This window comes from Anabrus simplex, chromosome 5 (assembly GCF_040414725.1).
Source record: "Anabrus simplex isolate iqAnaSimp1 chromosome 5, ASM4041472v1, whole genome shotgun sequence".
NCBI lineage: Eukaryota > Metazoa > Arthropoda > Insecta > Orthoptera > Tettigoniidae > Anabrus > Anabrus simplex.
In genome coordinates, this window is record NC_090269.1 from 274,859,793 (window position 1) to 274,887,373 (window position 27,581).

Genomic DNA, 27,581 nt, shown 5'->3' on the forward strand with positions numbered 1-27,581 from the left:
AAATAGGCCTAAATAATATTCTCATTCAGTGACTTGTCCAAGTCTGTGACAGTTATCTACAGTTTTCCCTGCCAAATGTATTTCAGTAACACTCCATATTGAAGGGATTATTATTATCTCGCAGTGTTTCTCTCAAGACATTTGTCATCGCCCCGGAAGTGTGACGAGCTAGGCCACCAAGCGGATTCCTATAACTTGGCACTGCACGGGCCTGCATCACTTGACCTAGCATTTGTCTTGAATCAGATTCACTAGATTTATTCAGCAACTTTCATCTTTCATAACTGATCATTCTTTTGATCACCATATGAATATCATGCTTTTGTAAGTCTGCACATGAGCCTTCAGTGCATTATCTGACGAGGGGAGTAGCTGATAAAAGTGGGCGTTACGGTGTTGTGTTACGAGGAAGCTCACATCATTCAAGATGTAAAAATCACCATCTCATAAACAGTAGAGCCCTGTCTGTTGCAGCAATGCTGCCTTTACCTCAATGGGGCCTTCTACCTTTCGTACTGCTTGCTGCAGGTAAGTCTATCATGATATTAGCTATCAGCATAATCCAAGTTATTTTATACAACATTTGATAAATTTAACGAGGTCATTTACTGGAAACGGGAAGAATTCAACATGTGTGTCGTGGAGACGTACTGAAGGCAGAAGGAGTCAAGAGATAAACTGTAAGGACCAATTGAACCCGAAAGTAGCAAAGCCATCTCCATACAGGTAATGAAAGTGGAAGATAAAGGTTTCCACTATTCGTAAACTCGGCATTAATGTATATATGGTGGTTACGACCTTCTCGACCACCTTAGGCCACCTCCCCCACCCTCTATCAATTAACCTGGTACTCACTTATTTGAAGCCAAGTCTGCACAGGAAAAATGGAAACTCCATGGCGCAACAGCCCCGAAGGTCCATGGTCTACCAAGCAACCGCTGTTCAGACCGAAGGCCTGCAGATTACGAGGTGTCATGTGGTCGGCACGAAGAATCCTCTCGGCCGTTATTCTTGGCTTTCTAGACCGGGGCCACCATCTCACCCTCAGATAGCTCCTCAATTGTAATCACGTATTCTGAGCGAACCTTGAACCAGACCTCAGTTCTAGGTAAAAATCCCTGATCTGGGCGGGAATCGAACCCGGGCCTCCGGGTAAAGGGAAAGCACGCTACTCCTACACCTCGGGTCCGGCGAATTGAAGGTAAAAGCTTTAAATTCCCGTCACTTAAGCATAAAGGGTTTTATTCCTGGTGGCCTTTGCACCCACGAATTAACATGGAACTCTTTTAACTATTGAAGCCAAAGCCACCAGAGCTGTTCCCTCTGTGGGTGGGGGCAGTAGAATAACACCCACGGTATCTCATGCCTGTCGTAAGAGGCGACTAAAAGGGGCCCCAGGGGCTCTGAACTTCGGAGCGTGGGTTGGCGACCACGGGGCCCTTAGCTGAGTCCTGGCATTGCTTCCACTTACTTGTGCCAGGCTCCTCACTTTCATCTATCCTATCCGACCTCTTTTGGTCAACTCTTGTTCTTTTCCGATCCCGACGCTATTAGGTTTGCGAGGGCTAGGGAGTCTTTCATTTTCACGCCGTTCGCGGCCCTCGTCTTTCTTTGGCCGATATCTTCATTTTTCGAAGTGTCGGTTCCCTTCTATATTTTCCCTCTGATTAGTGTTATATAGAGGATGGTTGCCTAGTTGTACTTCCTCTTAAAAATAATCACCACCACCACCAGAGCTGTCCTTGTTCATGCTACGAAGGCCCGTGAAGGATAGGAGAATAAAGGGTTCCGCTATCAGTAGGCCTACTCGGTACTAGGTGAGCTAGAGTGGTTAGTTCTATGGCCAGTCACCTTTGCCCCAGTATTTAACCTGGTACTCACCTATTGAAATCATAGCCAGGGAATCCAGCAAAGCCATCTCTACACAGCCCATGAAGATTTTGAGAGTGGACAATAAAGGATTCCACTACCAGTATTCGGCACTAAGTGAGCTGAGTGGTTAATTCTGTGGTCGGTCACGTTTTACACTTTGACTATCATTTATTAGTATATCGACTTGTGCATGAGTTATCATTTATTAAAACCAATTCGACATATCTTCGTTTCAGGAGCAGTCCTTGTACAAGGAGACCAAACATGTTCCGACAAATCCCAAGCCATTACACTCAAGAAGTCACTCTTCTGTGGCTACGACAAGACAGTGAGACCCGTCAAGAAACATACAGACACTGTCACCGTTTCCGTTAAATTGTGGCTAAAGCACTTCCGCTTCGTAAGTATTTCCATATGGTTTTTCTTATGCTAGGTAAAATATGCGATCTCTTTCCTGATTACCCTTATCTATTTTACCTTGTGAACTTTAGGTTCGGTTTAATCATTACGTATTTTCATTACTTAGAGTACTTGAGAAACAATAACATTAAGTCACAAGAATTACTCTGTTGATGGTGATTCATCCGTCGGATGGGGACGTTAAGCATTGAGCAGACCCCTTGGTGCTATTCGACAGGAGTAGGCTCTACCTTCCTACTATCATGTATTATGTCATTCATCTAATTAATTCCTCTAATGAGGTTGACGTCAGGAAGGGCATCCGGTCATAAAACTCGCCATGAGAGATTCATCTCACCTCATACCCGACCCCAAAGAGAAAGTGGACAAGGGTTGGACAAACACACATCCGGGAGATAGTAGGTTCGAATCCTACTATCGGCAGCCCTGAAAATAGTTTTCCGTGGTTTCCCATTTTCACACCAGGCAAATGCTGGAGCTGTACCTTACCTAAGGCCACGGCCGCTTCCTTCCAACTCCTAGGCCTTTCCTATACCATCGTCGCCATAAGACCTATCTGTGTCGGTGCGACGTAAAGCCCCTAGCAAAAAATGGACAAACACAAGAATTACTGAACTTAAAACACATTTGATACTTGTCTGTTTAACATTTTCCAGCTTTGCGCCTAACTGGTTAGCATGCTGGCCTTTGCTCCACGAGGCCCTCTGTTCGATTCCCTGCTGGACTAGGAATTTTAACCTTCATTTCTTATTATCTCTGGCTTGGGATTTGGGTGTTTGTGCCGTCTTTAATATTATATTTCATTCTAGGTTTGGTCACATCCTCATGTCGCCCACGGGAGACAATTAGAAAGACCTGTACAAGGTTCTCTCCAGAGGTCAATGGCCGTTATTACTGTAATGTAAAAATAATCAAATGCATGTCTCTTTATCTCTGAAACATCTGTAGAATGAAATTTGAAATATTTAGCATCTATTTTACATGCACTGAATCAGAAGTGACCTTTATCATACAGAATTCTGAGAATAATTTATATTACTGTATATCATCATCACTAGCTCTGTCTTTCGGTGATATAAGTTGGCGACCTATCATGGAACATGTTTGACTAGTTGCCTCTTTGGCATCCAATCTTCTGCTTCGTGACTTAGTTCACCCAGCATTCTATTAGACCCGTTTTCACCTGATCAATCCTTCGCATGGTGTATTCCTCGAGATATTTGTCCCTTAATTATTTTCTGAACAACGCTTTATCCTGGATAGATTATACGCATGCAAGTTGACAGGAGACCATATGGAAAAGAACCTAAATATTGAAGTAGCCCGGGCCGGAGAACGAACGATGAGAATAATCAGAAATAGCGACCCTGCATACTGTAGTGTGGGATAAGTTGCTGAAGAAGTAGGAGAAGAATTATTGCCAACGTACTATATGACCAAAATATTGCAGAAGTATCTGGTAACAGGTGGCGGATGGAATTTTCTTCACATTGAGTTAACTGAGATTTGACTCGTTAGTTCATTTCTCCCTCCACGATATCCTTAGCAAGTTCCTATACACTCACATTTCGAAAGCTTCAATTCTTTTCATATCTTCTGCATTAACTGTCCAAGTTTCTGCGTTATGCAGGCAAATTGGAAAAACTAGAACCTTCAGCACTTTTAGTGTAGTGCATCTGCTTATCGAATAACCCTTCAAGATGACAGTAAGCTTTGATAGAGCATCTCTTGCTAGTGCAATTCTCCGCTGCATTTCTTCTGTTGAATTACTATCCTTTTCTCCAACAGAGCCTAAATAAGTATATTTGTCCACTCGCTCGTTTGTTTCGTAACAGCGACCCAACTCGATAGATAATCATCATCATCTTATCTTTGTTAACTTAATTGTGTTTTTTCGGTTTCACTCTTAAGTCTGTCTAGGGTTCTTTTAATGTATGTTACTGATTGCGTACAGAGTGTAATGTCATCGGCCATTCTTAGGTTTCTTATTCGGTACCCAAACTTTTTATAGCAACACCAGTCGTCCAGGCTTGCCCTCATGATACATTCCCCATAAATGTTAAACAGAGCTGGGGATAGAACAATATCCTATCGTAAAGCGATGGAGGAAATTATAATATTATCAGTTCAGAAGTTTGTGCGATATAGATACATGATGGGTTGAAAACACCAGATGCTAGGAATTCGTAATGAATATTCACCAATACCAAACATTTAAATAAAAACTAAATATTTCACTCTAGGCAGCCGTGCTTGCCCAGGCAGTGCTGCCACCGAAAAGGATGAAGTTGTCTATACAAACTCTTTGAAACCACAGTCTTCTACATCAATTAGTTTTTAACATTCTGGTGTTTCCAGAGAAGCATGTTAAACTCCTTGATACTTTTTCGCACCGTGTGTAGTTATTTCAAGGGGATTGAGAACTATAAAAATAAACAATCTTGTTCCTCTATCCCTTTTCCCATCACCTGGTGGAACTGTGAGTGCGAACTGTGTCCCACATTTGGATATGTGCCTGGTGTATTTCTTGAACGAGTTATTAAACAACCTATTCACCAATTTAATGAGAACATTCTAAATTATGTTGTTATGAAAATGTAATATACCAAAATATTCGATTTTGATACTTTCCGATTCCTTAGTCAGCGTTGATACCTTCGGTTAATTGGATCCTTGGTTCGATTCACGGCTGGGTCGGAGATTTTAATCGCATCTGGTCAATTCCTTTGTCTCAGGGACAGGGTTTTAATCTTTGCATACTCCCTTTAAATCCACACAACGCAACACACCACACTACCAACCACCAAAGAAACACGCACTAGTGAATAAATCCCTCCAGATAGGGTTGGTGTCAGGAAGGGCACCCAGTTGTAAATCAGGCCCAAATCCATATGTGCGACACAGTTCGCACCCACAATACCACCAGATGTGGGAAAAGCGATAAAGCAGCAATATTTGTTTCTTTTATAATTCTCAATCCCTTTAAAATAACTATATACGGTGTGAAAAAGTATCAACGCAAAGTAATTATAGTTACATTTGTGAATTTTTCGTTAGACAGCCAATAGCAAGATTTTAGATCTCTTCTATTCACACCTACTGTCCCCGTTTTCTACCATCAAGGTAATCTGCCCCAGACTAGTCAGCCGCTCCCAGGCGTTCTCAGTTCTAACTATGAAAAAATAACTTAAAAAACACCCTAGATTTGATGGAAACATACATCTAATATGGACAAGACGAGGTCAACTAAAAGATATAAATAATACAAGGCGAGGCATGACATCAGTTTAGAGGAAAACATGTTTATTAAAATAAACAAGAAAATACGAAGAAAAGAAGCGAAATAATCAAATGTGATAAAAAATACATGACTCAGATCTTTCTCAAAGCTTGTAGAGTTCATCTTGAGGATCAAAAATATATTAAATTTTAAGAATTGTATGTCGACACACGTATCATTTGCAAGGATCCCTAAATTTTAGCACTTTAACACTGTGGCCTGCGTGCCCATACGACGCTTCTGGGTGGTTTGTTAATTCTTTCCACTTTAGATGAGTATTTCCCCTTTCCTGCACACTTGGCATTGCAGTGGGAGTCTCTAACCTTAAAGAAAAGACGTGTTTTAATGCTCGTTGGGGTGAAAATAACTAATCTATTTGTACACAATAAATCTATGCTGAGTGGTAAAACGTCCTACTAATATACACAACTCGATAATGAGTAAACGCATCAGCACAAAAAACACTGTCGATCGGAACCACACACTAATACAAATCACATAAATGGCAAAATATACACAAATCAAAGAACAAAAACATGTTGTAATATTTTCCAGGCATCACCAAGAAAAAGCATGCCGCATTCATGCAACTCTCACTCACATACAGTCTCGATGGAAAATATTAATGAGACTTTGAGCAATCACTTCCTAATCAACGTAAGTTCCTGAAATAGATTACATGACACAAAACCAATCATCTGGTGGACTTTAAAACGTCACGCATAAATCAACGTGGTTTCCTGAAATAAATTACATGACACAAAATTCAAGGAAATAACAGAGTAGTATTTAGCCTTCAACATATTACTCAACGTTGGTCTCTGCAAAAGATTACATGACACAGCGGGGACATATCATAAAAGAATAAGTCAAAAACTAAGCGCCGCGATATAAAAGTCTCGTCTACAGCATCAACCGAAGTGAAATGGATAAACATCAATACAATCAACACAAATAGGCCGCTAAAACAAAAAGCTCTCTTCTGTAGAAACTCATATCGTCCTCGCCTGCCACACGGCGGAATGACTCAAATGCGGAGATTCAGTCTCCCAAAGGTGCAGCAAATACCAAAACATCCGTGGTCCAACTCTTAAAACACGCTGCTCACAAGTCTACCCGAGGCAAGTTACACAAACAAGACAATGCAGGCCTTTCAAAATGAGGAACGCGTCCCCTTGCTCATCATCACACAAAATATCACATGAGCTAAAGTTGCCAAAAACTGATACAAATATAAATGACGTTGTCTAACATTCGCTCTCAAGGAAAAGGAACAACACCGCGCTGGTCACCTACCAGAGCACTCGCGTTCGCAACGTTAAACTTTAAATAAAATGGCCAACTATGTAATAATACAACTAGAAACTGAGAAATAACCACGTAGACATAGATCATGTCTGAAAATATGAAAGTTACTTAAATATCTTACCTTTTTAACTGGAGAAAATCGCTTTCATAATAATAACAACAACAGGATTTAAAGAAAACTTATTCTAACATTCGGAACTTGGAATACGAAACTGCGAGCGAGGAAAATCGTGAACCAATCACAAAATCACACCCATATTTACATTCAAATAATCATAAAGATGACGCTAACAAAAGTTGTGGATCCAATCTCCACCAACACATATTCTCATCCACAGTTCATGCAATAAATCAGAGAAAACATGACGGCATGTTTTCGTACACTTTGAAATCCCCTTATCTAATGAATATAGTCGTTTCTGACTTTAATTTAAATCCTTTTTACATTTACATTTATGCCCCGAGACGTTCACTGCGTCTCAAATATCAAAAGAAAACAAATCAATAATTAAAATTATAATCAGCTATAAACTCTCAATAAAAAAGGCAAGCTGTGACCTCATGCTATTGGTCTACATGTACTTTACAGTTATTTACATTTACCAGCTTCCTTACGTTTACTGAAATAGGACGTAGTTCTTCCAAACAACAGCTAAACCTACTGAAAGTAAATAATAAGAAACTGCCATTAATTGTCAATACATGTTCTGATAACTGCTGGTACGCTATTCACTCCCTCTTATGAGACTCTGATAGGAATGAGGAGTGTGCACTCTTAACAGAAAACGAAAGAGCAGTGTCCACCGCTTTCTGTAGTCGGATCATTTCAGCTCTGGTACTTGGAATTATTTGAACGCCAGCGTGGTACCGTTCATGAAACGTGAGAAATTCTGTCGTATTTAATTTCATCGAGCATTTCTAATGATAGCACTACTTTTAAATGCGACATTCTAGTCGGTTACTATTGTACTCTGACAAGAATACTGTCGTCATTGAACGTCGAAATCAGTTTAAATATGTGTCTATCTGTTCTAGCATGACGGGAAAATGGATGGGTGGATCGGTATTTCAGTTTAGAATAAGATCGAGTAGGATCGTAACACTATGTTGTTCAAAACCTTTCAGCAGGAAGGGATGATTTAGAAAGAGCCTAAATCATACAACTCGATGTATTATAAGGGTCATATCCGTGGCAGTCGTATGCAAGTTTAAGTCCAAGAGCCTAAAACAGTGCACATCAGATCTGTATGATTTTTTAAAATATTAACGCTATACTTGTCTTGCTTTTATACCAGAAGGATGAGATACAATGAGGATCAGCAGTAATACACAAACAATATGAAACTGCAAAGGGTCACAGAGGGCAAGGAAGCGAGTACGTCACGGCAAGCCGCTGAGAGTGAGAGGCATGCCTCAGGGGAACAGTATGAAGGGTGGACAAAAATGTCATCATGCACGTGCTAAGTGATTGACCCGCCAACGACGGGTGTTACAGCTAGTTGTTTTAATAATGTTCATGTCTGTGACAAACACAACTAGCATGCGTAACATAAAGAAACGAAGTGCCAACACAACGTGAAATACGCGTCTTAATTTTACTACATTGTCACATTTTCTAATATTCGTTCCATTATTCGCTACAGGTTTAGATGCAGTGCAAACGGGCACAAAGCAGACAGCTCCAAATATTAACACTCGAAAACAGCTCTAAATATCACTCTGTGCCCAAACCGTTACGATGTCTGAAGGAACACCACGTCACCACTCATGCAACCGAACGAAATTCTAGGTTCGAACGAGTTGAGTGTTCCTTATTAATATTGTCTTCCACATTTCCTAAATTATGATAGAACCTCCAAGTCAAATATTTAATTCATGAAATAGGACTTACAACGAAAGAATGCTTTCCCTATCGTAGACAGAATTGCAGCTATATAAATAAAATCGTAACGACCGTGTGTCATTACATTAACTATTTTGTCGAAATTTTCATACGCTTATCCATTTAAGGTGTAGTAATGACCATTTGCATATTTTTTAGCTACAGTATCTGTCTGTTTGTCGGTTTGTCTCTTTATCTGTTTGTCCGAGTTCTTATAACTGGAAAACTACTGGATATATTTCTACCAAACTTCATATTTAGAATCCACCTGTACAAAGGTTGATTTCAAAGTCCATACTATTTCAAAATCCTGGAAATGACTGGGGGTTTATAGGAAACCGAAAGAGTGGTTTTACTCTCCGACAAAATATTCCAGACCAACCGTAATGGAAATTTATTTCTAAACATTTTACGATGTGTACCTTCTCGAAGGGAGGTTTAATAAGGGAGATATCTTTAGCGGACGATTTTAAAAAGTCACAGCGGACATAGCCCAAAAGCGGGTGCGCGTATAGCAGATTTCTTACAACTGGACAACTATTAGAAATATTTCATCCAAACTTCATATTTAGAATCCATCTGTCAAATGTAAGTTTTAGGTCCATACCATTTCAAAATCCCAGAATTGACAGGAGTTTTCGGAAACCAAAATTGTTATTTTACTCTCGCTCAAAACCTGAATGGGCAACTACCAACCTTGATGAAAATTTATCTCTAAAATGGTTGTTAATATTTGAACAGTACCGCGGTGTATATTATTCCACGCTGTAATTGTTTTCTTGCATTTGCTATTATTTTTACTGTATTTCTCCTCTACTTCCGTTTTCTTCCGTATTTTCTTGCCTCTCCCTTGCGCCTTAACATCTTAAGTCATCTTCATATCTGATTACTTTGTTCTCGCTTTCAAATTTCAGTAACTCATGTGATCAGAATTTTTGAGTGACATTTCTTTTTTCCAAATACATCCACATGGTATGTCCTATCCGGTGTCCTCACTTATTATCCTATCTTCAATTATCATCAACTTTCTTAACTGTCTTAATTTCGGCCATAATTTCTCAGTATATATGAGAATGCTTCTCCCGAAACCTGGACTCTCATTTCATTGAGCGATGCTACGCACTATTTATTTCGTGCATTTTTCCTTCACAGTCTATGAATTCGCTGATTAAGTGGCATAATATGCCGTTAACTGAGACTTTACTTAAGAGTCAGTGGGTAAATTCTCACACTGGTGCTTTTACTATTGGCACTAATAATGAGCTGCCCTTGGAAAATCGTCTTCCAAAGCTTAAAACGCCAGTCCAGTCCCAGAGCGTCTAAGAATGCTTCTGAACGTGAGGCCGGCTAGAATGCGGACAGATTTCGAGAGCGATTTAGGGCGTCTGGGAATGCTTTTAATAATGTTGGATTACGCCCCAAGGTTTCCGAAGACGCCGGAGAGCCGGAGTGCCGCAAGAGTTCTTTTATGTAAAGGTAGATGTCTTGACACGAACTTTGCAGATTTCCAGCTTTCTACGAGCGACAGCTGTTCACCTACCATCTGAGGCAGAATCAAACTCAGTGCATTGGGGGAAGGCAGCGAGGTTATCCACCTGTGTTGCTAAATCTGGAAAACTACTATACATATTTCAAACAAACTACGTATTTGTAATCTACTCATTCAGGATTGTTTATCAGGTGCATATGACATCAAAGTATCGCTTGGAGTTAAATCAAACCTATAAAAGACTGTATATTACAAACGTTTGAGTTGATGACATTTCCGTTGTTTTATACCATATACGTATTTATCATATGACGGATAATAACGGAGATGCTTACGAAACATTGAATTTTTAGTCCAAGTCCAGCAGAACACTTGGTGTATGTCAGTCCACGGTGATTAGCGGGAAGAAATAAACAGCAAATTTACTTTTTTTTCGATAGAACAGATAACAAGAGAGGTGATTATGAACGATGGATTTCATGTGTCTTCAGTCACAGCTCCACTCCAGTGGTCAGAGAAACGCCAAAATATAACTGAGAAGCATGGAGAATTTCGCAAAACTTCGGACCAGGAACTGGAGTGTACAATAAATTCTGTAATCGTTCTCATTGTATCTGGACTTTGTTCGGCTTTATCGTACTTCACGTTACTGCCGCGTGCTTCCGTAGAAAAATATCGCTTTAACAGGCATGTAACGTCGCTCAAATTCATTAAGGAAACTTGCAATTCATTACAAATTCCCGTGCGAAGAATGGGTAAAAATGCTAGTAATTTATAAAGTACATAATATTCCAAATACCGGGCGCACGGCTGTGAGCTCACATCTGGGAAATACTGGGTTCGAACCCCTCTGTCTACAGCCCTGAAGATGGTTTTCCTTGGTTTCCCATTTTCGCACCAGGAAAATGCTGGGGCTGTACCTTAATTGAGGTTACGGCCGCTTCCTTCCCACTCGTAACGCTTTCCTATCCCCTCGTCGCCATAAGACCTGTTTGTGTCGGTGCGACGTATGGCAAATTGCATGAAGTACTTTATAACTATTTTGAATGGAAGTATAATAATCTAAATTATAAATAAATATTTAACATTTCATAATTTTAATAGTAATATATATTGTTACAGGAAGAACGTAACAATGTGCTGTATCTGAACGCCTGGACTATATGGGTAAGTAATTTAGTCTGTATCTAATTAGCAAGGTTAGAATTGTTACAAATTTGCACATATTTCCGATGAAGTTACAGGTTCTTTAAATATATTGATATTACTGTTGGAAAAAATTAAATTTTCGTCGTCTGAGTCACGAAGCTGTCAACTTACATTCGATACATAGTTGGTTCGAACCGCACTGTCTCCAGCCCTGATTATGGTTTTCCGTTACCCATTTTCACACAAACTAAATGTGGATGTACCATATTTAAGGCCGTGGTTGCTTCCTTTCTCTTGCCTATCCCATATTCAGCATAAGATCTGCCTTAATCGGTACGATCTAAAATTAAAATAAAAAACCTACGTTAGGACATATTGATGCGAATTTGGTTATTTCTGTGCAATGAATTACACTATAGCTACGCATTTTTCAGTAGTAATTTAGCCAAGGCAGGCCAAGGTGACTGCTGCCTAGGCAGAAGACCTGCAGATATTGGAATAACACATAGCGTGAAAACATCCACAGCGTTTGACTGTGTTAACTTGTTCGCTACTTCTCATACCAATAGCTCCTCGATTGACCTTACAAGCCTGAACAAATCCTATATCAAAAAGAAATAATGGATAAATATTTCTAAAACATATTATTAACCGTTTTCACCCTTATAGCTTCACATTTCATGACGATCTCCTGTTTATCAAATTAAATATGCCTAACATTTCTGTGCGTTCTGAAGCCTATTTCAGTTGGGCAAAAGAATTTTGTCCCTTATAACATAGTGATTTAATATATTTGTATTAGATTTAAAATAAAGTTAGGATGGAAAAAAATATGGCATGAATAGAACTTACAGATACTCCTAGATATTTTAGCCGGACTCAATGTAGGATTTTAATGGCTCGAAAGGTCAAGAACCCAGAATCTACCTGGTGTGTAAACATTTCGCAACTTGGTACTAAGATGTGATGATGGTGGTTGTATTTAGTGCTTTAAATAGAGGTACAACTGACCAACGATCCCCACTTTAGGCTAATCAGATGAAATTTGGAAGACTTCTGAGCCTTCAAGAAGATGATGTTAGTGATTATTGTATTAAGGTAAAGTACTACTACGAAAACACTTCCTCGTAACACTAATCAGATTTGGTGGGGACGGTATTAGGCATCTCACTGCCGTACCAGTTGAGGTGTAGTGGGGATAGCACAAATACTTGAGGTAGTCCGTCATTTATTGTGAATGACTTGCTTATGTTACACCCAATACTGACCTTGAAGGAACTATTTGTTAACATATCCTTCATTTGGGTGGTTAATTTATTTCAATGCACTTATATTCTGAGTTTAACCCTTTGAGAGCCAGGTTTCTTAGCCCACTGGCCACCCCAAAATTTAGGTTTTTGCACATGTTTGTAAAACGACCCTCAAGAGGCACAATATATTAATGAAATGAATTAATTTAACACAGTATGTTAACAAGACATCAAACAACTAGTTTAAGTACAAACATTGTGAAACATCATTTTTAGTAATGTTTTTTTGGTATGATAATCCTCAAAACAAGATACGGAGTAAAGAGTTTTAATGCACTTCTTACAATGGTAGATAGTCCTTGTCTTCCTTTTCGCCTTTCTTGATGTGTGAGCACACACATGGCACACTCTTGAAGGTGGTCTTCTTCCTGGTTCGTTTGGGGGGATAAGGCGCTTTATTTACCATTTCTTTACCTTTATTTACCTTAATTTACTTCGGATGTGGCAGCTATAAGACCTCATCCTCACTTTCATTTAAGTCTTTACCACCTGAATTATTTCCAGATATACCTCCCACATAGTCTTCATCACTGTCTTCAAATACTGAACAATCAGTTTCATTATTCACAAGAATTTCATGAACTGTATCGTCGCTTGTAAGCAAGTCAGCTCGACTTGGCGCAGCCATTTTCAACTGTTTGCAATTGACTCGCTAAAGCTGAAGACATCCGCTTAAAAACATTTAATTTCCAGCGCTCCCTATGGTGATAACAATAACCTAACGACTTCAGAAAATAGCCAACAGATGTCGCGAGCTATCCGTTTTTCAATCGTTGTTCAAAGACATACAGTTACGAAGATATATCACTTCAAATTCCGACAAGCAATATATTGTGCAGTAAACACAGCGGCACTTACCGCTACATGCAATATATTGCGCCGTAACCTCCAAGGGGTTAAGCAGCAGTCCTAGTCATACTGTATCACAAGTCGACAAACGCTACTGATGTTTTAGCTTCTTCTGGAACCCTGATTCGACGTCAGACGTCAATGACAGTACCTGTTCACTGCAGCTACGTTTATTTAGGGAACTTTCCTGAGGTGCCGGTGTTATGTTATTAACTATTCCCTGTATTCTGTTGAAAATTACGATTTCCAAGTGTTTGAAGCAAATGCTGAAAAATGCTATTGATTTGTAACTTGAAGCATTGTTTGGTAATTTTTCCATACTTAAGGACTGCTGTGATATGAGCCATCTTGAACTCTGGAGGGATATTCCATTCTTCAGACATGTTCTTCCATGCTTTCCAATACGTGCAATACGTCGTATAATCTCTGGAAATACTCCGTCTAGTCTTGATGCTTTCCCCATTTTCAGAGTTTTGATGTCTTCATGTATTTCTTGCTGACTGAATGGATCTGAGGAAGAGATACTGTCTTGAAATTTACTATCTGTGTCTTCTAGATCATCTTCTGTCTCTGTTTTGTGGTTGGGTCTACAGGCAATTTCTCGGCTCGTGATTTGATATGTAGTGCCATTTGAGATGGTGTTATCCTTGGTTCTTGGTGGCAGATGTTTGATGCAGTACCAAGTTTTCTTAGGAGTGTACACGCCTTCCTACTCGAGTGTGTGAAGTTGGGTTGAGAAGTCAGTTGTTTCCAATTTTCCTTTCTGCCTTCGTTTAGTTTGTCTAGTAGTCGTTTCGCAGTTACCGGATCACCAGTTTTCCGATATTCTTCATACATCGTTTATACAGATTCACCCTCAGCATGGAATGTAGTGTTTTCTAAATCCTCGTGGTATGGACCTTTTTTTAAGCTAAAGATTACTCCCACAATTCGCTTGTAGTTTTCAGCCATTGGAGGTATCCATCGCAGATGACAGTCCACTTCCCTACTGTATTGCTCCGAGTTAACTTTTATTTTTCAATGGATCTCATGGCTGGGATATCAAGGATAATATTGATGACTGCAGGGTGGGGCTGACGTTTTGGAGTTTCTTTTAGGACTTTCATTGATGACATAGGGAGAGTTTCTGTTCATCTATGGAGACAAATCCTGGTCAGGGTTGGTGTCAGTCTTCCATCTGGCTAAGGGAAATATTTTGATTTATTTAACATCAAAACTGAGATGTAAGTTACGTCCTTCATTCCACATAGCCGTTTCTCTCCATTTTCATCATTGCTTGTGTAGTGCCAGAAGGTATGGCGGCTATTTAAATCCCCTACATAAATTCAAGGGGTAGGCAGTAGAAGTAGGGGGCATGTTGGTCATTTCGTGTCCGGTGGTTTGTATATTGGTACAATGGTTGGGCCACTTATCTCAGTAGTGAATAGTTCCATGTCACTGAACTTTTGGCAGGTCACATCTTTAATATCAGGGAGACTGTTTTAAGTATATACAATTTATCCAAGGATGGATGACGGGAGCTTTGCTATCACTTTGTATCCTGCGATCTTTCCTCTGATGTCAAATTTTTCTTCAGTCAAGTCAATTTGTTGCAGGCCTATAATGTCAATGTTATTTTCAGTGCCTAATTTGCTGGTATAATCACATTTCTTCTTTAATAAGCCTTCTACATTTAATTGGAGGATGCGGACACTAAGTCCGTTTTTTTTTTGTATGTTGGCTTTGAAAAGTACCTTTTTTAAAGTTTTTCTTGTGTATTTGTTTCGAATGGCCGTAAGAGATCTATGATCTAGTTCGGCTGACATACCTGTGGAACTTCAGCCAACCTGCTTTAGCAGTCAGTTGTCCAGCGTGCACCATCATGGGGGTTGTCAACACGCCGCACCTCAGTCAAATTTGGTGCTGATGGTATGGTTTGGAATTCGGCACCAATTAACCACCAATGTGTTACAGGTCCCTCCTAGAAACAACAGGGGTTAAATCTAAAGAGGGAGGACTAGATTAAATTGAAGCGACTAATGACAGGTCACTTCAGATGAAATGAAGTGGATTTTTTGTAAATCTCCTGTCGAACTCAAAAAGAGAGCGTGGAACACCTTGTGAAGGACTGTTCAGATTTTCGATAAAGCTTGCATTAATGAAAAAATTGACATTTACTGCTTTGGTGCCCTGTATACACCAGTTATGTAATATATAGTCTAGTGCACGATACGAAGTTAGGATAAATTCCCGCCATATGGTAACAAACAAACGAACGAACTAACAGGCAGACTGACTACAATTGAAATGTATCTACTTTCGATATTTTTATACTCAGTCCGAGTAAAAGTGAACTATGGGGCAAAATTTTAATTTTATTTATATTGATTATACCCATATCAATTAGGCACTTCGGGGATGGTTGACCAGTTGTACTTCCTCTTAAAACAATAATCACCAACATTGACACCCCCACGACAACTATCAGGCTTTTTGGGAACGATTTTTGTTGGAATAACGACAGCCTTAAAATACGCCACCCTCTAAGGCAATTTCTATACGCCTTACACCTAGATTGAAACAAATCTTATTGGTTGTTACAGGAATGGAAAGACGCCCTTCTTACATGGAATCCTGACTCGAACAGTGGAATAGCAGACCTTCGAATCGAAAGTGACGACGTATGGGTACCTGATGTCTCCATGTACAGCATGTGAGTCATTTCTAAGATTTGTGTTATGTGCAAGGACGAATTCCTTAAACCTTTCATGCATTAGTAAGTTGTTTTTAGAAGGAAGAAGTAGTAGGAAGGCGTAGTACTGTAAATCTATCTCAAGTATATCTTCTTCTATGCGTATTAAGTCTAGTGGATTTCAGACAAAAGAGAAGTGTTACGGAAATGTTACAATTTTTGGACTGGGAAGACTTGGGAGTATGGAGCCGAGCTGAATAACTAAGCGGTATGTTCTGAGCTGTCAGTGGCGTGGAATGAATTTAGTAGACGAATGCGCTTGTATGGAGAGTAAAAAGTAAATAATATCGTAATCCATCTATATATAAAAATGTACGTATATGTGTAAATGACACATCTCCTAAATCACTGGAGCAATTTCAACCAAATTTGGTACACTTATGACTTACTATCTGTAGACGAGCACTGTGGGGTAAGCCATCGCTAGCACCCTTAGAGGTGGAGGTCAGGGGGGTTTAGGTATAAAAATCATCGACAATAGTGTCGAATCCACAGCTTTTAGTGTCACTGAAATGAATAGTGACACTCCGGCTTTTTTTTAAAAGTCCAAGTTCTGCCCTCTTTTGGGTAGGGGGTGAAGCGGGTGTGAGTTATAAGAATACTCGAAAATAGTGTCGAATCTATACGTAGTTTTCGGGGTCGCTGAGATGAATAGTAACACTCCGGATTTTTTATAAGTCCATCCCCCTTTGGCATAGGGGGTGAGGTGTGAAAAAATAAAATGACCAAAATGACCGAGATTATGGATGTATGTGTGTATTTCCCAGCATAGCTGTCAGCTAAATTTGGTAAAAATATTACTTGCTATCTGTGAAAAATACTGTTGGGCAAGACACCCCTAGAATCTCCAAGGGAGGTGTTGAAATATAAATATAACGAATCTATAGTTTTAAAGACTACTGGAGCGATTTCAACCAAACTTGGTATACATACAAGTATGACTATCAGAGTACTAACAGCGTGGGGGGTAAGGCACCCGTAGAATAGTGGGGCTGAGGGGGTAAGATATAAAAATATACGAAAATAGTGTCATATCCACAGTTATCGGGCTCGCAGAGATGAAGAGTGACACCCTGAATATTTTATGTGCAAGTTCAGTCCCCTTTGGCATCGTGTGTGAGAAAGGGTGAAAAAATAAAATTACCAAAATGACCGAGAATATGGACGTATGTGTGTATTTTCCAGCATAGCTGTCCACTAAATTTGGTGCAAATATCTATATATGAAAAATGCTGTGGGGGAAAGACACCCCTAAAACCCTAGGGGAGGGGTAAATGAAATACCGTGCTGCCTCCGGAGAGGCCTGGTGTAGGTCTTTTGATATGACTCCCGCAGGTGACCTGCCTTTCGTGATGAGGATGAAATGAACATGCGTCCAGTCCTCATGCCAGGGGACCCGACCCTGCCGGAAATAGAACCCGGAACCCCTGTGACCGAAGGCTGGCACGCTAACCACTTAGCCATGGAGCCGGACAGGAGAGGGGGTGAAATATAAATATAACTAAAAACGACCAATAATAATGTCGAATCCATAGTTTTCAGGACTACTGGAGCGATTTGAAACTTGGTACACTTATGACTTACAATCAGGAGACTACCTGCGTGGAGGTAAGATACCCGTAGAACTCTTAGGGGGTGGGCGAGAGGGTAAGATATTAAAATAATCGGAAATAGTATCCAATCCATAGTTTTCGGGGTCGCTGAGATGAATAGTGACACTCCGGATGTTTTTTAAAGTCAAAGTTCAGCCCCCGTATGGAATATGAGTTGAGAAAGGGTAAAAAATAAATTGCCCAAAATGACCGAGATGAAGGACGTATGTATGTTCCAGCGCAGCTATCAACCAAAACTGATACAAGTATGACTTACTATCTGGTAAATATACTGTTGGAGGAAACCACCCTTGGCACTCCCCGGGGAGGGAGTGAAATATAAAAATAGAAAACAACTGATATCTATATTGAATACTCGTACATTGTTTACAAGGTCGCTGAGTTGAACACCTGCACTCTGGTTGCTGGTTAAGTCATGCTTCAGCCGCAATCAGAATGGAGGTTGAGAAGGGTGAAAATTAATGTAAAAATTACCGTGATTATGGATGTATGTTTGTATGTTCCAGAATAGCTATCAACGTACTTGGGACACACATGACTTACTATCTGAAAAAATGCTGTTGGGAGGAAAACACCTGCTAGGGGAGGGGAAGAAATATAAAAATAAACGAAAACCACTGTTATTAATGTCGAATCCATTTTTACGAGGTCGCTGAGTTGAACTGTGACACTTTGGTTGTTGGTTATGTCGTACTTCAGCCGCAGTCAGAACTGAGGTTGAGAAAGTGTGAAAATGACCGAGATTATGGATGTATGTGGGTATATTCAAGAATAGTTCTCAAGGAAACTCTGTACACATATGAATTACCATCTGAAAAAATACTTTGAAGATGAAACATACCAACCCCCGCTAGGGGTGAGGTGTGGCAGGGGTTGACATGAAAACTAATAGAAAATAACCTATATTAATGTCGAATCCATTGTTTATGTGTCGCTGAGATGAACCGTGAAGCTCTGGATACATTTAGCCTCCATTGAGACGTGGGGCTGACATGGTCTTAAAAGTAAATGGTCTAAATTAACCGAGATTAGTATTGAATCCACTTCTTTTAGGGCCACAAGGCTGATGGTGACAGTGTCAATGACACAGTTGAAATCGTGCACATCATATCCATACTTCGGCGCATAAATGCATATAATTATCACTTTTTTTTTTTTTTTTTTTTACAGGATCAAATACTTCCCAGTCAATTCGAGCTTCCATAAGGACGAAGTTTTACTCGAAAATTAAATAATCTAAATTTTGAAATCAAACAATCTAAATAACTCTAAAAATGCACAATAGATCGTAAAATATCAAACAACATGACAAAAAGGAATTCTATAAAAATTCACTTCACACATAACTTTTAATACAAATCTTAAATGTAAACATTCAAAAGCTATTCGGGCAACGCCGGGTACTGATAAAATTGGGGCAGACATTTGTTTATAGAAAGAGCAATTAGGGATAATAATTTGTTAAGTGGAATGTTCGATCAACTTTCAACTTTCAACTCCTTTGAAATCATCTAAGAAAATCCTAGGTAAACAACTGATAACGGCTCTCTATCTGGGTGACAGTCATAAATTCAGATCAGTGGCCATTGATTGATTGATTGATTGATTGATTGATTGATTGATTGATTGATTGATTGATTGATTGATTGATTGATTGATTGATTGATTGATTGATTGATTGAAGATGAACATCAGAAATAAAGGAATTATAGAGAGTGTTGTCCATAAAGGATCGACGGCACATTAATGAGACAGCCAATTAGGTATACGAAAGGAGTCCTTCACGGGCACCTCGTGAGCCCTTACTCTTCAGCCTAACAACAGCAGACTTCTTGCACACTGTTAACACTTTGAATGTGAAACTTCTAATGAACGACATGACAATGCTATCCACGGACTACACTAATCTACATATAGCATTCGACATTCTCCGAGAATGGGTATGCATCAGTTCTTTCAACACTAGGCAAGCAATGACACCCTCCAAGCTGAGTGTAGCACCACGACGTTCGATTAATCTGACACGAACTATCTGAAGCAAACATAATAAGATTAGAAAACATAACATCTGCACAACAACTCGCTATCGCATCCCAAATGACGCATGCAAGTGTTTTCTATATGGAGAATATTACCCTAGAATGAATGAGTAGAATACTCTTCTCTCCCGGTCACGGATGACTACCGACTGGCGAGAGTATTACAGACTGTTGTGTGTGTCCTCCGCGCCTACAATCTCCGCAGCCCGCCCGACACATGGATGTTTCCAGAGACCACGAGGCAGACTGCAGTGCGCTGACGTGATCGTCTGTGACGTCAACCTGCGCTATAAAAGGAGCAACGTTTCTCGCCTCTCCAGGACTCCTACAGTGTCCAACGACCAGACTACACCGCAAGTCAGACACGGAGGTACCCTCTTAAAAATGTGTTCTGAACAGGTGGACTGATTCCTGGCCATGAGGTTTCATCTCTGGACATTGCCTCATTCATCCTGCATCCCGTAGCCACGTCGAGCACCCATCCAAACATTCTGCTACTCACTCAAGTCCCCTACAGTGCTCCGACTCCAATCATAGCATTCTGCTATATATGAACACTAGACGCAAGTTCCTTGCACCTCCTGTTAGCATTCTGCTAATACGAACTCTCTCTATAAGTTCCACTTGTTATTATACATGACCGATAGTTTTCGACTATCAAGAACATTCTCTCATTTGAACAGACTGCCTCATCAAGACAAGATTGAATGTATATAGGAATCTCAATTTGTAAATATTATTATTTTATTAAGAAGAAAAGCGCACAAACGTGCAGAGAGTTAAGGTTCATTGTTCTTTGCTATATTCCATTAGTGATTTAGTGCGCTTGTGGCACTCGCTGAAGTGGTAGCGTTTACAGGCCTTCCCGCAGAGGCTGCATACACACTCTGGTGAGGGTTCGTGGAAACTGTTTCTTGTGCATAGCTTGTGGTGGAAACCGTGCACCGCGAGCCTAGTTATGGCGCTTCGCAAATTCTTGTTTGGTACCGTCCAGTTCCGATCTAGCATCGCATCTGTTGCGCAGAATTCGGGCCAGATGTCCGCTCTCTTGTTTCGTCGCTGGCAGCTGTTGCCTAAACCTCAAGTCTTCTATGAGGAAGCACGTCTTTGCAAGTTCGTATGCCAGTCTCGAAGGGGCGTATTTTGATATCCCCAAAGTTCTCTTTAGGTATCTTACTTTCACACACTGAAGGTCGAAAGGTCTCTAGTTGTCAGGTTGTTCCATATGAGCCCAATGCCATAGGACAGAATAGGCATTATCTTTGCATAGAAAAGTGTTAATGCAGTGTCTAGTGCTAGTCTTGTCAGATTTTTTATGTCGTAAATGGCTTTTATTGCGGCGGCTGTCCTCTCCCTTATGTGAATTTTGTAGGATGTTCCCGATGGTTGTAGGGTGATGCCTAGGTACTTGAAGGAGTTTACGATATTTAATTCTTCCGCTCCGTAGTATATTTTGTCTTGTGCAGAGGTTCTTCCTCCCCTCCTGAAGATCATTTGCACTGTCTTGTTGGTATTCAGCTGGAGTTGGTTGTTTTCGACCCATTCCTGTAGCCGGTCTACAGTGTCTTGCAGGGCCTCCCTGTCGTGCGAGCGTAATACGATGTCATCTGCGTATAGGTACATTTTCACTGAGTCCTTTTGTAGGATGTCTGTGACGTCTGACATAACGATGTTGAACAGGGTTCGGCTAATCGGGTCTCCTTGTAAAACGCCGTTGGTCTGTACTATGTTTTCTGAGGTCGTCACTCCATCTTTGATTGTGATTTTGTTGTAGGTGAGCAGGGTTTTGATAGCAGCTGTTGTTGGAATATCCTTTCCTATCATACTTTCGAGTTTCTTCATGAGTATTTGTCTGTTCAGCAGGTCAAATGCTTTCGTGAAATCTACGAAGACTGTGTAGAATTTCCTCGACGGATGTCTTAGTGCGTCATATATATCTTCTAGGAGGTTAGCAACTGCGTGAAAGGTTCCTCTTCCCTTCCTGAATCCGAACTGTGTTTCCGGCATTAAGGCGTCTGTTAGTGAGTAGAGTCTGTTTGTCAGGATTTTGGAGAATATTTTGAAGATATTGTTCTCAAGTGCAATTCCTCTGTTTGCGTTGAGGTCCTCTATGTCACCTTTGCCCTTGTATAACAAGATGATGTTCGACTTTCTCCAATCCTCTGGTATTTTTCCTGACGTGAGGCATTTGTTAAACAACATCGTCCACAGCTTGGCGAGTTGTTCAAGAGTTTCTATGAGGTTTTCATTGAACACCTCGTCTGGTCCTGCTGCTTTTCCTTTTTTAGATTCTAGGATGGCTTTCCTTACTTCGTCCTCGGTTATTGGTTCTGATTCTATGGTGTATGTCTCTTCGGTTTCGTATGCTTGTTCCTGTTGTAAAGCTTAATGAAGTGCTGCTCCCAAACATTCATCGGGATTCCTGCCACTCCTGCTCTGCTTTTCTTCTTGATCGCTATAAAGGGGTCCTTTAGGGCTTCTTCTGCTTGTCTTTGTGCATCTGCTTCTGTGTGATTTGCTATTTTGAGCACGTTTATCTTCTTGTATTCTTTCCTCTTTTGTGCATATGCGTTCAGGTTGTCTGATGTGTTTGTATGTTTCGTTCTGTGGAGGAGGTGTAGGGCTTCTTTTCTGGTGCGGTAGCATTCTGCGTCAAACCAGGGCTGTGCTATTCTTGTTTTCTTCAATAATTGTGCACTATGTATATACAACAGAATGGAGCAGTCCTTCTTCTATTAGGCTTGGAACATTTCCTAGGAGTTCCTTTCTCTTTTCTAATGCGTCATTGCTCAGTTTCCTTGAGATCTTCTGTGTATGGGAGGTTTTCGGCAATGCGGACGCTCCTGATATAGCAAATATGGTGCAGACTGGTGTTTTTTCAGTGGGGCGACTGTTGATCGTTCCAGCACTTCTTGTGATTTTATTTTAATGTGTTTTCCTCTGTAGAAGACCAGGTCTATTGTACTGGATCCGTTAGGCGCAAGGTATGTCTTTTCTTCCTTTTTATTGACCAGTGTGAACCCTTCTTCCTGTAGTAATTCCAAAACCAGAGCTGTTTTTTGGTCAGGCTTGTCCAATCTACAGTTTAGGTCTCCTCCCAGAATAACATTTTCTTCTTCCCTTGTCATTGAGATTGCATTAATTATCTGTTCTACTGTATCGTTGACTGTTTGCGCTGGACTTGTGTAGAGTCCTATGACAGTTAGTCTGTCAGCTTTTATGATGACTGTGTTTTCTTCTGTGTGTTTTGCTTTGAGTTTTCCTATGGTGTTGTTATACATGACGGTTACGCCTCCTTCTGGTCTACCGCGTTCTTTTGTTTTGGCCAGTGCATGTGTACTGTAGAAGAGGGGTTCGTCGATGGGCTCTAAGAGGAAAGTTTCAGTGCTTATTACTGCGTCGAAATCGTTCCAAAAGTAGGTACGGGTTGTTGCTTTTAGATTCTTTAGGCCTTATACGTTCCATAGGAGTAGTTTTAGTGTATCTTTGTCTTGTTGGTTCGTTTGGGTTGAGGTCTTTCTAGTCAAGTCTTGCTCCTGTGGACCGACGAAAACGAAAACGTCTGACCGTAACTCCTCTTGGCCAGAAGTTTGCATCGGTCGCTTTTTCTAGCTCTTCTATTGGTATTCCTAGACGAAAGGCCTTTAGATGGCCAACTGTTGACAGCTCCACGCACTCTTTCATTTCGGTAACGCCTTGTTTTTGTAAATGCCTTTCAATTTTTTTCTTTCGTGGCTTCACGGTGTAGTTTCCCAATGTACAGCCATGCATATCGAGGGCCTGCTTGTAGTTCTCCTTCTACTGGTTCCTGTGTTCCTACTGTTTTCTGGGGTTCTCTAGGTTTTTGTGGGCTTCTGGCAGCAATTGCGTATGTCCCGTTTCTGCTCTCCGGTCCGGCTTCTTGTTCTGGGCGAGATGTTGGTATTTCGTTGCCATCAATTTCTTGTGATTTTTCCTGTTGTGATGTTTCAGAGGTTTGCGTCTGTTGGGGCACTGGGTGAGCCTACCTCTTATTGGATTCTTTGATCACTGTTGGCCTTTCTTCGAGTTGGAGCGCCTTCTCGACTGTTTTCGTGATCATGATATTCATGTCGTTTGCCAGAAAGTTGATGATATTTTCCACTTTCTCGTTTAGTTCCTTCAGGTCATTTCTTTCTTTAGGCTTTAAAATTTTTGGTTTGCATGAGTCGCAGAGCCAAGTGAGTTTACATTTGGATTTCTTCATTATGTCGAATTCTCCGTTTGTAAGTTTCGGGCAGGTTTTGTGGTACCATGAGCTACATGGTCCTTCGCATTCAATTGCGTCACAATCCTTATCAAATACGTTTTTGCATGTTCCGCACAATTCTTCTTTCCCTGATGAAGGGTTATTTGGTGATGTTGAATTACTGTTGACAGTAATTCCTGTTTTCTCTATGGGAGCAATCTTGCCAGTTCTCTCGTATTTAAGACACTGCAGATGTCACTTCCGGAAATGACCACGAACTTACAGAATTATTACACTTATAAAATGGTCCTAATCGGAGACGAGAATTAAGACGTATTGAACAAATTTAACACGATAGAAGTTAATTAATAATTAATTAACTAATATTTTGAACACGATATAAGTTAATAATTAATTAATTAATTAATACTAGTTAATTAATTGTCCCATTCACAACTGTATGTTTCCAAGCTGGGTAATGACACACTGTTATTTCTCTGTTATTTGTAAATATTATTCAGGCCCTCAGCCTACTACCTTATATTAACATTAAACGTGTGCAACTCAACAAGCTTCAAGAAAACTTTCGTTCTATTTCATGTACACATTGTATAAATGTGTTGAAGCAATAAACTTTTATGTTGTGCCTTGTATACCAAGTTCCTTGTATACAACACAGACGCAGTTAGTTGTTATAATACACAATATTAAAGATATCCCAACTAAGAATGTGTTACAAAATTATTTATGTATACTTACTAAAATACAGTATATCCCATAAATATTTTCTGGACGTATTTTTAATTAATGATTAGATAAACTTAGAATCCGATATACTTTCTACCGAGCAGCTGTAATCGTGCATTGGGGAGATAGTGAGTTCGAACCCCACTGTCGGCAGCCCTAAAGATAGTTTTCCGTTGTTTCCCCATTTTCATACCTCAATTAAAGCCATGGCCACTTCCTTCACACTCCTAGCCCTTTCCTATCCCATCGTCACCATAAGACCTATCTGTGTCGATGCCAATTATAAAAGAAAGTTATCTTCCTATACTTTAAATAAGTCATAGAGTACCTTCACATGCAAATTCCTTACTACTAATTACATACCTTCCCTGTTTTTATCTTCATTAGATTTCTTTTCCCATATTCCTTTTATTACATTTCGTTAGTTCTACTGTTCGCTCTGGTGTCTTCCATTCCCTGTTTAATAACTTAACAAAAGTGTAAAGATCAGATTCATTTTCATTTTTACCTACCTCATTCCTATATTTTTCCCTATCTTATTACATAAAATGCATCGCATTTCCTCATTTTTTGTCATGGCTTTTTTTGTACATACTCTCATCAGCCAACAAATTATTCCTCTCAGTTCCCGTGTTGTTAATATTTCTGTCCCTCACTGCGATATTTTTTATTATTTTACAAAATTCAGTTCTCTTGCTATTACATTATGTCCTCATTACTTGTCTTTCAATGCGCTTCACTATTCGGACTCCACATCATACTTTGGTAAATTTCTTTCTCAGTGGTACCCCATTCTTATGTCATCCAGGAGTTCCTTTACCCCATCCACTCTCATTTTGATGTTTCGTTTGGTGCTGGCAAACTATCCTTAGAATTTCTCCCCCTGCCCCCGTATTTAGTCTCAACCAATATTTAACTATTTCTTTAACATCTGCCGTATGCGCACGCCTTCACATATCATTCTACTCCACTGTTTGCAATATATCTTGGTAACCCCATTATTATTTTGACAAATTTGCTTATGACTCTATCTAATGCTGCAATTCCATCATCTGCTGCCCAAATTACTGCTCCATACGATAACTTCGTTGTAACTATTGAATTAAATATATTTTTCTGAATTGCATATTTGATGTTTGGCTGGATATCTTTCTATCCAGTATTTTTAGAATAGCCGGAGCAGTTGCTCCCTTCATTTTCTGTCCATCTGCCATTACTGCTCATAATTATCCTTAGGTATTCGAATTTTTTAACAAGTTCTGTCTTACCCATCCACCACTCTGGTTTTCTGTGAATTAATTAGTATATTCCACTCTTCACAATAATTTACTATCTCATTAGTACTCTTGTTCATCTTGACAGGTAATAATGTGGTTAAAAGGTTATCGTCCGCGAAGATCAGATCCGGAATATCTTGGTTCCTGAGACATAGAGCTCTTTTCTCAAAACCTTTCGATTGGAAGATATCATTAATAAATAATAAGAATGATATTGGTGACAATTTGCAACCCTGTTTAAGACCCAGTTGAAAATATCTCTCCCGCTTCTATCCCATATTTCACTTCAACAGAACGTTTACATTTTGAATATGATTTTTCAATCTCACATATCACCTTCGTTAGTATTTTGATATAACTTATATACGACAGCCCGTCTACTCACTGAATTAAAATCTTTCTCTAAATCGATTGCCTCGATGTAAAATTTGCATCTTTTCTTCTTCATGTACGCGTATTTATCCATAATTGTATTAACAACCATTATATTATCACTTGTCCTTACTCCCTTTCTAAATTCTGATTGGTCTCGACTGGACCGAGCACCCCTCTGCCCAGTTCTTAAGTCTCTTTTCCAATATTCCTGAATATCACTTAGTTAATCTAGTAACGTTATTCCTGTATAACTATTTGGATTTGATATCTGACCGCGTTTCTTTTAATAGTTCAAATTATTACCTCCTGGGACGATCTTGGTACTCTCGCTTCTTCTAATATCTTATTGAACATTTTCATTCTGCTTTCGAGGATGAAGCTTTTCTTACCTACTTCCTTCCAAAATTTGTTTTTGATATCTGAAACTGCTCCCACTTGTGGGTTCGAATCCCCGTCAGGAAGTCGTAAAATTTAAGAAACGAGATTTTCACTTCCGGAGGTGCATATGGCCCCGAGGTTCACTCAGCCTACACCAAAAATGAGTACCAGGTTAATTCCTGGGGGCAAAAGCAGCCGGGCGTAGAGCTAACCACTCTACCCCATCAAGTGCCGAGGTTACGAATGGTGGAAGCCTTTATCTTCCACTCCTCCAAGGGCCTTCATGGCCTGTACGGAGATGGCTTTGCTTTGCTTTGCTTTGCTTTGCTTTAAAGTAGGCAGGATGCACTCCAGTCCCCTCAAAATCCGACTCCTTTCTATATTAAGTTTCCAACTACCCTTTCCATTTAGTAGCCGTCTGAAATGTTCGACCCGTTCAACATGAGTAATATTTACCTGCGTTGTGCTTTTCCTTTTCCTACAGACTTGGTTTATTCTATTCCACGCTTTCTTACTGTCTTTATTTGTAGAGTCACGGTTTAGATTTATATTCGTCTGCGATAAGTAATTTGTACCAATAGTTCTCTATACCCTTTTCCTTTAATACAAAATGCAATTCTTGTTTCAAGACACCCTCACTTCCTACAGTATTTTA

The 27,581-nt window shown here is 39.9% G+C and overlaps 1 protein-coding gene across 1 annotated transcript in view; it reads left to right on the forward strand.

Moving 5' to 3' along the window:
- Positions 1-475: 475 nt before the first annotated feature.
- The window catches only part of LOC136874834 (neuronal acetylcholine receptor subunit non-alpha-3), a 66,300-nt gene continuing 39,194 nt past the window's right edge, over positions 476-27,581 (forward strand). The window contains exons 1-4 of the mRNA XM_067148514.2: positions 476-528; positions 2,109-2,272; positions 11,374-11,418; positions 16,142-16,251. Of these exons, the coding sequence (XP_067004615.2) occupies positions 477-528; positions 2,109-2,272; positions 11,374-11,418; positions 16,142-16,251 (371 nt within the window). The 5' untranslated portion in view covers position 476. The remainder of the gene's footprint in view (positions 529-2,108; positions 2,273-11,373; positions 11,419-16,141; positions 16,252-27,581) is intronic.